This window comes from Cucurbita maxima, unplaced genomic scaffold (assembly GCF_002738345.1).
Source record: "Cucurbita maxima cultivar Rimu unplaced genomic scaffold, Cmax_1.0 Cma_Scf00017, whole genome shotgun sequence".
In the NCBI taxonomy this organism is placed as follows: domain Eukaryota; kingdom Viridiplantae; phylum Streptophyta; class Magnoliopsida; order Cucurbitales; family Cucurbitaceae; genus Cucurbita; species Cucurbita maxima.
Genome location: NW_019272033.1, coordinates 3,308,918 through 3,320,733, shown reverse-complemented (window position 1 = coordinate 3,320,733; position 11,816 = coordinate 3,308,918). Strand labels below are relative to the sequence as shown.

At 36.7% G+C, this 11,816-nt stretch overlaps 4 protein-coding genes across 4 annotated transcripts in view; 1 reads left to right on the top strand and 3 right to left on the bottom strand.

Moving 5' to 3' along the window:
* LOC111492486 (expansin-A11-like) overlaps positions 1-1,102 on the top strand; it is a 2,185-nt gene extending 1,083 nt beyond the window's left edge. The window contains exon 3 of the mRNA XM_023141835.1: positions 541-1,102. Coding sequence (XP_022997603.1) covers positions 541-853 — 313 coding nt within the window. The 3' untranslated portion in view covers positions 854-1,102. The remainder of the gene's footprint in view (positions 1-540) is intronic.
* Positions 1,103-2,394: 1,292 nt separating this feature from the next.
* On the bottom strand, positions 2,395-4,170 carry LOC111491993 (SKP1-like protein 1B). Its single transcript, XM_023141111.1, has 2 exons — positions 3,742-4,170; positions 2,395-2,781 (listed from the first exon to the last, which is right to left on the bottom strand). The coding sequence occupies exons 1-2, from the start codon at positions 4,039-4,041 to the stop codon at positions 2,608-2,610; spliced, it is 474 nt and encodes a 157-aa protein (XP_022996879.1). The 5' UTR covers positions 4,042-4,170; the 3' UTR covers positions 2,395-2,607.
* A 473-nt stretch (positions 4,171-4,643) lies between these two features.
* Positions 4,644-8,330, bottom strand: LOC111492305. Its single transcript, XM_023141600.1, has 3 exons — positions 8,031-8,330; positions 6,618-7,085; positions 4,644-5,436 (listed from the first exon to the last, which is right to left on the bottom strand). The coding sequence occupies exons 1-3, from the start codon at positions 8,130-8,132 to the stop codon at positions 4,756-4,758; spliced, it is 1,251 nt and encodes a 416-aa protein (XP_022997368.1). The 5' UTR covers positions 8,133-8,330; the 3' UTR covers positions 4,644-4,755.
* A 951-nt stretch (positions 8,331-9,281) lies between these two features.
* On the bottom strand, positions 9,282-11,166 carry LOC111492487 (GDSL esterase/lipase EXL3-like). The gene is made up of 5 exons (XM_023141836.1): positions 10,770-11,166; positions 10,556-10,686; positions 10,110-10,343; positions 9,714-9,969; positions 9,282-9,554 (listed from the first exon to the last, which is right to left on the bottom strand). Exons 1-5 carry the CDS (start codon positions 11,155-11,157, stop codon positions 9,364-9,366), a joined length of 1,200 nt encoding a protein of 399 aa, XP_022997604.1. The 5' UTR covers positions 11,158-11,166; the 3' UTR covers positions 9,282-9,363.
* Positions 11,167-11,816: the final 650 nt, after the last annotated feature.

Here is an 11,816-nt window from a genome sequence, read left to right as displayed (position 1 = left end):
AACAAAATTTTTATTTTTTTTTTTTTTTTTTTTTTTGTAACATACAAGTCCACGGGTAACCGACATTGTTCATTCTTATTTTTCCTTAATATTTTTAAAACCGATCTGTTAGCCAAGGTTTACATAAAAGGTGTTTCGTTGTTCTCACAAACTAATATGAATCTCACAATCCACCTCTTTCGGGGTATTGTCCTCGTTTGGTTCCTTACTCCAATCGATGTGGGACCCACCAAATTCACAGACTTCAAGACTAGTGTCCTTGTTGGCACATCCCATTATGTTCACCCCTTCAAGTCATGTCCACCATGATTTAATTAGGAAGATTATTAGCGGTTCTTAACTTGAGGAGAAAGTTTAACAGCGAAGCTAGTGATTCTTAGACTTAACTTGAGGAGAAAGTTTAACAGCGAAGCTAGTGATTCTTAGACGGTTCCAAAAGATCTCTTTCCCTTAAATTGTTTGTTTGACATATTTTGATCGTGTGTCATTTCCAACAATTTTAAACTTAAAATTTTAACGAGTTTAATTTTTTAATGGCAGAGTTCCATGCATGAAGAAAGGAGGCGTGAGATTTACTGTGAATGGAAGAGACTATTTTGAGCTAGTCTTGATAAGCAACGTGGGAGGGGCTGGATCCATCCAATCGGTATCCATTAAAGGCTCAAAATCCGGCAATTGGACGCCAATGTCGAGGAATTGGGGCGCCAATTGGCAGTCCAATTCCTATCTAAATGGCCAATCTTTGTCCTTCAAGATCACCACTAGCGATGGCCAGACCCGAGTGTTCAATAATGTTGTGCCTTCAAGCTGGCGGTTCGGCCAGACATTTGGAAGCAAGGTCCAATTCAGCTGAGCAAGACGGCGGCGATTGGATAGGCAGAGGCGTGCCGAGTGGTTTTTTTCAATCTACGGCAGCAGCCCGCCACCTGAAGAGACGATCCATGGGCGTTTGAATTTGTGGCAGCAAAGTAATAAGAAGCCTAAGCAAATTACTTAATGGCTTCAACACTAAGTTTTTTTTTTTCCTTACATTTTTAAGGTCACTTTGTAATTTCAATGGCTTTGTTACTCTACTATAAATTATATACTACTTGACTATGCATATATGTACTGAAAACTATCACTCCTTTCAATGCCTTGAGCTAACTCTACTACGACCATTTGTCCACTAATCTCGAGTCCATCGTCTCCCGAGAAGTTCACCTAGCTATTGTCAATGACAAGACCGTTCTTCTTGTGCTGCTTCGAATGCACTTTTTTCATGATTGTTTCATTAGATCTAACAAAATCATTGCAAAACAAGCCAAATTTATTAGAGTCTGTTTGGAATGACTTTTTCTTCTTATGCGTTTTTAAAACGTTGTGATGCCTTTGTGCTCATCGACTGACAACATTAAGAACACCATTGAATCTACTCGCCTCGATGTTATTTCTTGTGCTAATATCTTGGTCCTTGCTGCTCGAGGCGATGTTGTTTTGATAATTGGAGACCAAAATGATATTTTAACTTCAAATTCAAATTATGTAATTAAAAAAAATTATATTAAATTTTGCAAATAGGTTGAGAGTTTTAAATCAAAGGTTTTTGTCCTAAACCCTTCCAAGAAAATTGGCATGAGTTCTAGCGCCAATTTATCGCAGATTTCCGATGATGGGAAGCTGATGACGGCGGTGCGAGGTTGTCGGAGTGGGCAAGAAAGAAGGAAAGTTCAGAATCTGAAGAACCACGCAGCGGCTGAGACGACTCTTCACTCCATTGTGATTCAGAAGCTATTGAGCACCAAAGCGCATGTCGGTCGTCAGGTTGCCGCCACTCACCATTTCAAGCTATATACCTATGGCTTCCGCAATCGAATGACAATCATCGACTCAGATAAAACCCTAATTTGTATGCGCAATGCTTTGAATTTCATAGGCTCATTGGTCCGACAAAAAGATCATTTCATATTCGTGAATACCAATTGGCTTCCGATGAAATCATTGAAGAAATGACAAAGTTTAGCAACAGTTCCAGATGGTATCCTGTTGTTTTGCTTTAGCTTTACCATTAAAAAAAAAAAATTACAGCATGAACGAATATGACGTCTAATGATTCTATGTTTATTATGTTGTAGACATTGCAGAAACTAGAAATCTTTTGGATAAGCTTGTTGATTTGAAGTTTAATGGGGTTTTGAGCAGAGCTATGGGTTTTCATGGAGCCAGGTGTCAATGCAAATTCCTCAACTAACAGACCAACAAAATATGAAGTAATTATGCACTTCAAGACAGAAATCATTCTTCCCTCGACCAACAAAGCCAGAATCCATATCTGACAGTGAATAATCATCCACCTAAAACCTGTGATTCCCTACTAATTCAAACTGGAAAGTAATGTGCAATGAAACCTTTCATGAAGCAGCAATCACGGGTTCATGTTTATGTTAAATAAAAGATGCTGAAGTCAGGTAAGTTGGATGAAAGATAAGATAACACAATTGTAGAATATAGTCTCAACACCCAACGAACATCACAGAGTTTAACATAACACACAGAACAAGCATCATACATTACCATGCGACAAGAGAAAAGTACCATCATATCAGAGTTTCACTCCTTTATTCTTTTCTATTCAAAGGCCCACTGGTTCTCCCTACGAACCTCCTCCTCTTCCTCGGGCGTAAAGTCGTTCTTGATGTTAAATGTCTTGCGGATCTCCTCAGGAGTCTTCCCCTTGATCATGTCAGCCACCGTCTGACATGTCAAATCTAGCAAGCTTTTGATGTTGAGATAGTTTGCAGCCTGCAAAGATGTGAAGGAAAAAGAAGAAGTCACGGTGATGGCTCTATTTGGGGGACCTTCAAATGATTCAAGCAAGAGTTCTAATAAATATAACATCCTTCCTTCACCCATGTCCGCTCACAACTAATTTATAAGACCTAACCAGTCCATACATGTAGAGCAGGTGGAGTGGTTCAATGGGAACTCATTAAACATCTAAAACATAAACAATTCTTACAACCCAAAAGGATTTAGGTGGATTCAAGATAATACTAGTTTCAAAAAATACCTTATTAGGAAGGATCAAAAGAAGAACTAATTAAAACCAGAAAAATGCGGAAAGATCAAGTTCAACTGCTAAAGAGAAAAAAGATTCACCCGCAAACTTCAAAGATTAGATTGAACATGATAAACAAGTAGAATGGTATTAGGAATACTCGTGTGGCTATTGCTGGTAGTTCTAGAATTTCATCATACGATAAACAAGAAAAATCGCGCATGATTCGAGGGATATAATTCCTAACAAAGGTTGCAGCCAAACGTTTGACATGTCAAGGCTTCCCAATGACAAATATTTATAAACCTTCCACACAAAGCCCTTGTAAATCAACAAATGGGCTCCCCTATCGACTCCAGGAAGCAATCCCCCCAAACTAAATAGATCATATATTTCTGCAGAAGGCATTCACGTTTCAGTAATTTCATATCATCCCATTTAACAATTTGTGATATCTCATTCAGGCATCAGAGCAAAACAGAAAACGCTCTATGCAAACGTAGAATAAGAATCGACGCTAGAACCGAAAGAAACTTACCCCAAATCAAAGAAGCACCGAAACCCTAGACCCCAAATTTAACCAGAAAAAAGGAGCAAATAACCGGTTACATACGCAATCGAAGGGCATAGATACAAAGAGCAAAAAAAAAATAATAATAATAATAAAAAATCAAGAAAGCTTGAATAAAGTAGAATGGACAAACCAGAATGAGATCGAACAAGGTGGCTTGGTCGACTTTGACGAATTCGCTGTCCCAAGTCTTGAGGTCATCGTCGACGGAGCCAGTACGATCCTCCGGCTTGGGGGACTCGACATGCTTCTTGCAGTACTCGATAACCTTAGACAAGATCTTGCTGTTGACGTTAGGGAGAGGGATTCCGCTATCGGCGCAATCGTCTTCAATCATGTGCTTGATCGTCTGTGACTCCAAGGCCACAGCTTCGTCGACCTCAAAGATCTCGCCATCGGAACTCTTCAACGTGATCTTCCTGCCTGAAGACATGGTGCCGTATTTCGCTTTCTGGAAGATTCGATGAGGTCTCAAACCCAGACCGAGGCGCTGCGTTGCGAAACGAAGAGAGTAATCTGACCACAAACACGTCTCTTAAGATTAAAACGCACCGATGATAACCCACTCCCCTTTATAGAAAACTTTTATTTCTATAAATGATTTTATTTTTTACAAAAAATATTAATTTTATATACGATAAAAATTTTAAAACATTTAAAATTAAAAAATTACAAGTGCACGAACAAAATGAGAGAAACGTCAAAATTTTATAACTAAAATAAATAGCTTGACATATTTAGTTCTAAAACTTTTATTTGACAAAAAATTAATTTTATATACCATAAAATTTTAAAAATTTATAAGTACACAAACATCACACTTTTACGACTAAAATTCTTTTAACAATTACAAAAACGAGAACTTTCTTCGTCCCCATTCTCAAATGCTTTTTTTTTCGTTCATGTATGCTTCGAACTAGTTTCCAAGTATAATGATTTTGTTTGAAAGAAAAATTCGAATATTTTTAGTCAAATTTCAAAAGTGAAAAAATACCATAATTGGGAACAACAAATGCAGCCAAATACAATACCTAATAAGAAAAGGCAGCAAATTCAATACTTTACCATATATTTTGTATGAAGAACATCTGCGGAATGGTCCTCAGATTCAGAAAATTTGTTATAACAATATACCAAATCACATAATTCAGAGAGACCAATTAGACCGAACAAGGAAAGCCATCGCCTTGGCATTGCCGTCTGTCACATATGCAATCCCTGGCTTTAACTTGAATCGCTTGTTCATATTCAGTGTCACATAAGATTCAGCCTTAAACTGATCCCTTTCTTGTGGACCGCCAGCAATCCCACTTAAACTCATTCCCCAGCCTAATGCATCTTCGTTGTTGTTATTCTTATCAGACATTGATACAGCCCATTTTATTTGTTTTGGATTTGATTGATTCAGCTCAACCCAACCTCCAATTCTGGTTGCTTCATCGAGTTCCGACTCCAGATGTAAAGCAATGGATCTCCTTGAAATAGCTTTCCCGGGGTCGGGTGCCTCGACTGTTTCGGGAGATTCATGTCGAGTCCCGAGACACACTGGAATCGTAAGAGCTCCAAGGTTGAGATTGGATAGTTTCGGTACTTCGAGAAGACCCAGAAGTGAGAGTTTTGTTCCTCTTGGAAGTTGACATACCAGTTGCCCAAAAGTGCCAAGGTCATGTTGAATCCGATCTAAACTTGGCTGGTTTCTCTCTGTGGAAATGAATTGAGCCAAGGAAGCTGTGACATTGGATTTTCTGACTGTTAAACCAATGGCACCACCGTTAGGCTGCTCCAAAAGGGGTGGTCCATATGATGAAATATCAGTAAGACCCTTTTCCTACCACATAGAAGCCCCATTCTCAGATTAACTTCATAAATTATAAACCAAATCGATATCGCGATAACGCATTCTTAGAAAAATATACCGGGGAGAATTCACAAACATAAGTAGTTGGTTGGAGTTGGTATTGATATTAAATGCTCCAGAAAAGTATTACACAGAGAAAAGTAGCACCAAATAATTTGAGTTCAAAATCAACATGGATATTGAATATAGAACAAGCACTCCTATACCATCAGTTCATACAACATATCTGCAAAGAGATGGATTAATATTGACACCGAATATTAAGCAAAAGAGAATGGCACAAGAAATTATAGTGGTCTGTTCCGTTTGTATGATGGACGAAAATTACAAGAGAATCACATAATATATCTCACATAAACATAACCCATTTCACACTCTATGAGATCCTGCATCGGTTGGAGAGGAGAACGAAGCATTGTTTTATAAGGGTGTGAAAACCTCTTCCTAGCATACACGTTTTAAAAGCCTCGTGAGGAAGTCCGTTAAAAAAAACTCAAAGAGAACAATATCTACTAGCAGTGGATTTGGGTCGTTACACCCTCTCTCTTTACGTCCATGAAACAACTTTTACATGAAAGCTCCTACCAATTGTATCGGGGAAAGTACTCCTACCCGAATAACTCGAGAAAGAGAGAGAGGGGCCTATCGCCCCCTTACCCTAAAATCCCGTGTCAATCTAAAAATAGAAGCCAATCAACTCGCTATATCTTATACTTGTGAGTGTTCGAACCAATTTGTGCGAACTTCAACTAATCACACGAGACAAGTACTCGACTCTATAACATTTGGTTGTCAGAAAGCTTCTAACACTTCAATATCTTACATAGGAAATCATCATACCATTTGAACACATTCCCCTAAAATCTGGTTACAACGCATTTAATGGGGTGGTTTACTTCATCTTAACTACTTCAGAATCACCACAACCTAATAACATCACATTTCACTCTTGAGGTAAACTCCGTTATTGTGAGTTATTCGAAGAAGATCAAGCGACTGAAGAGGAAGGAAAGCCAAGACTCAACATTAATGAGACAGATTGAACGAGGAACCGAGTTCAAGGGAGAAAGAGAAGTGAAAGAAGGGTACACGAAATTACATACTAGTCCAATCAACTCATATAGAACTTCATAAGCATGAACTAAATATACCTGATGAGAAGGATTTGCAAGTACAGCAACATCTCGACATCGAGCTCCAACAGGGACAACAATTGCAGACATCCAATCTCTCACACTGGCCTTATAAAGAACTTTAGATAGAGTAAGTTCACGTCCAGAATCAACACCAGAATCCACCACGGCCTTCTGATTCGCTACAAACTCTGCGACAAGAGAATCACTCTCTCTTACAGTTGTTTCAAAAGTCAATCTCGAGTGAATTCCTGTTGAGATCCCTGCTCTACGAAGTGCATTGACGCTATGATTATCAATAACACTCATCAATAGCAATGCACCCACCATATGAACCTCGCCCTTTACATGGGTGGCGTTTTCTTGGAATGGACTACTCTTCTGTGTATTGTAAAAGGATAAAATCTTCTCTACCTTGTCTTGTCGGTCCCTGATTCTCATTATATCAGAAAATGCTTCCCTTTGTAGCCGCTTCATGATTTCAATCTGAAATAATGAACCAGCAAGAACTTTTTATTACCATGCCATACAAATTTGTGGTACCAATGAAATCATGGAGTTGCAGAAATTTGTGATTGAAACTGGACAACTTGAAAAGAAATCCGATCACTGGTAAGAGAAAACGAGAATTCATTTTCGATGATATCCACGGGCCAGAAATTCATTTTAGATTAAAAATGGTAGGAAAGCATGCCTTGATCATGTCCTCGTTAGGCTTTCCCTTCTGGACTTCTTCTCAAGGTTTTAAAACGCATCTGCTATGAAGAGATTTCCACACCCTTATAAGAGATGCATCATTCTCCTCTCAAACCGACGTGGGATCTCACAATCCACCCCCTTGGGGGCCAGCGTCCTCGCTGGCACACCGCTCGGTACCTAGCTTTGATACCATTTGTAACAGCCCACACCCACTACTAGTAGATATTGTCCTCTTTGGGCTTTACCTTTCGGACTTCCCCTCGAGATTTTAAAACGCATCTCTAGGGAGAGGTTTTCACACCCTAATAAGAAATGTTTCGTTCTCCTCTCAAACCAACTTGGGATCTCACAATGTATATCCAAAATCAGCACACCCTTGATAACTACTCGATACAAATTCGAAATATTTCTCTATCGAGTATCCAACAAATAATTTCTAATTAACCACCCAGTAGTTATCAGTTGACTATAAAGTTATAAGCACAGTCATTTACACAATCGTATCAGTTTCCAAAGCCAAATAGAGAACGTTCATTAAAATTCAAGCCAAGAGGTTCGTCAAGAAGGATAGCCATAGGGCAATATTCATCAATGTTAACACATAGCCATCAAGTTTTGGACATTAAAACTTTCTATAGAAAACGAACCACTAAAAATCGAAGTCTTCAAAATACAAGAGGAAATGAACTGGAAACTAAAAACAGCATCATAGGAACAAATAAAAACCATTACCGGACTGCGGCGAGATGATTTCTCGCGGCGATGAACTAAGCCATCAAAGAAACTCTGGGTTGCGGTCCCAAAACCTTTTAATTTGTCGACAACAGTCTCCATATTTGAGGAACCTGAAGAACAGTTGCTTGGACCGACCAGATTTCTAGTCTAGGGTTTCCTTTCCGATCTTCAAACAATGGAATTCGAGTCGAAGCTCTGCATTTGAAAGATGGGCGCCAATTTCTCAGTGAATTTGGTCGCCCGAGATATCTCAACTCGCATCTAATCAGTAATTAAGAATTTAGAACATCGTCAAATCATTTCAAAATTATAGTAATAATGGTAAAAGATGGTCAAATAGTATGACTTTCCCCTTTCCCTCTCTAAAAAAAATATTAAAAAAAAAGTTTCTTTTTATATATATACATGTTCTCTCGTCGGTAATTTCCAACATCGAATATTTATCAGAATTTTTTTAAAAAAATAAATAAATAAATAATTTAAGCTTCCAGAAAAGATTTTTCATAGACTAGACGGGACCAAGGAAAATGAATCGTTCCCCCTCATTTTTCGACTCATTCAAAGTGGGTCCCACCATGTCGAGACTCACAAATTAAATGGACATGTCTACTTCCCTTCTTTGTTCTCGTGTCGGAGAACCTTTTATATTAAAATTTGTGTTAGGTTGATATTTTAAATATTTAATAATTGAAATTAAAAGAAAAAAAAAAGGCATATGAATATTTATCTACCTAACTAAATTTCATAATTGATACTGAATTAAATATAGATTTAAATAAATAGAGCATACAAGTAGTTATAACTCATTAATTTCCTCTTTTTATAAATAAAATTATCCAATTAATTCTTTATTTGGGTAAAAACATTTATGATTAATTAATGCCAATTATTTTACTTAATTTAATCCTAATATTCTTATTACAATAATTAATTAAATTATTTTGACGAAAAGTATCTCATTTTTTTTAACCAAAATTACTAAATATGTAAATTAAGAGGACTGATTCTATATTTTCAAATGTATTTAATATCATTATTTTTATTAACTTTATATTAAAATATATATTTATGAAAGTATCGTCGTTAGCCTCACGTTTTTAAAACATGACCTGATTTTTTGTTCTGATACCATTTGTAACAGCCTAAGCCCACCGCTAGTACATATTGTTTATTTTGGCTCATTACGTATTGTCGTTAGTCTTATAAGACTGTTAGGAAGATGTACGTGTAACTTAATGTAAAAGATATGAATGAAGAATGTAAATATCTTGAGTTCATTAAAACTTCGAGAAAATTATTGTGACATTGTTTACTGTTAAATTAATTAGAACTATAGAAAGCGAGAAATATATCTTTGGATGATAGGAGCAACAAGAAGGGTGTAAGTTGTTTGTGTGGGATGAAAACTATCCCAAAACACATACTTGGTGCTATCGGGGCAAGTCTTCACGAACTTATTGCACAAAAACGTCACCTCAATTAACCCGCTTCCACAACACCCTCTATCTGCAACTTTGAATCCTGAAAATCGTTAGCCAATTAGTTAGTCTAGAGTCTTATAGGTTCGATATAATATTTGGGCTTTAAAATACGGTGTGATATGACAGTGACCTAGAATTAAGTTAGTGTCAACAAACTGTGCTGAAATGGTTATAAAAAGTTGAGAGAAAGTAAACATACCATATTTAACGTAGTTTAGGATAACATCAAGTAAAGGGTTGTAAATATCCACATAAACCACTCTACTATCCGGGAGTATAGTTTGAAGGTGATCCAAAGTGGAATGCAACTTCCCATTGAAAAGCTTTGCAGCATTATTATACTCATTCACACACTCCCTTTGAATCCCGCCCGCCAAAGTTCTTTGTGACGGTACGCATCCGAGCGGTGGAGTTGAGAAGAATCCAATTCTTCGTGCACCGGCTGCGTACAGTTCCTTTGTAGGAGAAAAACACGAAAGTTTAAGAACCCTGTTTATAAAATTGAAGCACTAAATAGACACAAACATTAAAGTTTACGAAACTGAACTTGTAGTGGAACAGTGGGTTAAGCTCAGAGTTCGGGTTTAGGGTTTACCTTGACGAAAGCAGAAGCGGATTGAGCCATGAAATCAGTATAGGAATCAATGGTGAAGTGAAGTTGTCTTATTCTTGCAAGATAAAAGGTGTTGGCTATGTCATTGCTGCCAGCCACCACAAGGTAAAGGCTATTGACTATTATGAACTTTGCTCTTTCTTCTCCTACAAGCCCTTCTAGCTTCTTCTTGTATGCTCTGAAATTTGCTAATTGATCCTCAAGTGATATTGCTGGCTGAAATTTCACAAAAATTTCATTCGAATTTATCGTGGGTTGATCACGTAAATTACAGTTAAATTGACAAAAAATGATCGTGATAGTGACAAGTGGTCGATTAAATGAATTAACGCGCATGGAAATTTCCATAAACTTTTCAAATTACGATAAATAATTTAGTAATTTTTAATGGAAAAAAGTGAGATGAGTATATATATATATATATATACCGCTGTTTGAGAGGTTAGAGGGTCGAATCCAGCTCCACCAGAAGCAAAGTTGACGCCGGTAATTAGGTCTTCAGGTTGAAGATTTGGATCGGCGTACGGTGGCAAGAGTTTTTTGATACCCAGAGCATCAGCTAACAAAAACGGAAAAGAAAAGTTCAAAGTCTGGATTCCTACAATTAGGTCCTACGTATATTCAAAAACAAATTTTTTATACCAACTAGGTCGGAGGGAACCCTGCCATTGGAGAATCGGCCGGTCGGGCTTCCACCGGGGAAATCCCTACCATAGGGCGGGTAGTTACACTTAGCTTGAGTAATGACATTGTTGTTGTTACCCGTATCGACGATCGAGTCTCCGAAGACGAAGACGGCGGGAACCGAGTACCCGAGAGGGATCGTTATAGCAGCAATTGTAGGTCGGAGATGCAAAAGGAGCAGTAGAGACAGAAAAAACATCAAATTCAGTGAAGGAGGAGGCATTCTGTGAAGCTTAGTGCCTTTAATTTTGTGATGATATTTATATGTGTAGCTATGTTGAGGGCTTTTGTGGGTTTGGTTCTTCAAATTTAATGCTGACGGTGAAGAGCTGGCCAGTGCCACCATGGCCTTACTGTTTCTAGCCATAGAAGGTGAACCACAACGTGTACTAATCCAATTTTTTTAAATTTTAATTATATAAATAAATAAATATATATATATATATATATATATTTTAAGAATTTTTATAAATTGACGTGACGATTGAGCTTAGAAAGGGAGATTGTTTATGATTTAATATTTATTTTCGAATAATTTTATTTTAAAATTGAAATTCAAGTATTTATTTATTTTTGATAAATAAATAAAATTATTATCTTGGTTTTATTTTTTAAAATTTGATTTTGAAATTTGAATTTTTGGATTAAAAAATTAAAAATCAAATAATTGAAGATGGATAGCAATGGACCTTAAATTTTTTAATTATTATTATTATTATTATTATTATTATTTGCTGTTTCATTAAAAGAGTAGGTTGGCAGATTTGGGTTACAATCAAAGCTATTATATTGTATTATACAATCAACATTTTATGTCATAATTTATTTTGCAGCTCAAAAGCCCAAACAATATTCTGTAATATCAACTACTTCATTCAATGACCATAAATATCAAGTTCAAAATTCTCAAACTAACCCACTTTATTTATTTATTTATTTATTTATTATTATTATTATTATTAGTTCCAATGAAAATTTAAAATTTTAATCCATTAAGTTTAGCTA

Excerpts from the sequence above, each read along its gene's own strand:
- LOC111492305 (XM_023141600.1), bottom strand. The coding sequence starts at position 8,132 with ATGGAGACTGTTGTCGACAAATTAAAAGGTTTTGGGACCGCAACCCAG. Across the intron at positions 7,086-8,030 it reads AATCATCTCGCCGCAGTCCG|ATTGAAATCATGAAGCGGCT; the intron begins GTAATGGTTTTT and ends TCATTATTTCAG. Across the intron at positions 5,437-6,617 it reads TTGCAAATCCTTCTCATCAG|GAAAAGGGTCTTACTGATAT; the intron begins GTATATTTAGTT and ends TCTATGTGGTAG.
- LOC111492487 (XM_023141836.1), bottom strand. The coding sequence starts at position 11,157 with ATGGTGGCACTGGCCAGCTCTTCACCGTCAGCATTAAATTTGAAGAAC. Across the intron at positions 10,687-10,769 it reads GGTTCCCTCCGACCTAGTTG|CTGATGCTCTGGGTATCAAA; the intron begins GTATAAAAAATT and ends CGTTTTTGTTAG. Across the intron at positions 9,970-10,109 it reads CCGCTTCTGCTTTCGTCAAG|GAACTGTACGCAGCCGGTGC; the intron begins GTAAACCCTAAA and ends TCTCCTACAAAG.
- LOC111491993 (XM_023141111.1), bottom strand. The coding sequence starts at position 4,041 with ATGTCTTCAGGCAGGAAGATCACGTTGAAGAGTTCCGATGGCGAGATC. Across the intron at positions 2,782-3,741 it reads CCTTGTTCGATCTCATTCTG|GCTGCAAACTATCTCAACAT; the intron begins GTTTGTCCATTC and ends ACATCTTTGCAG.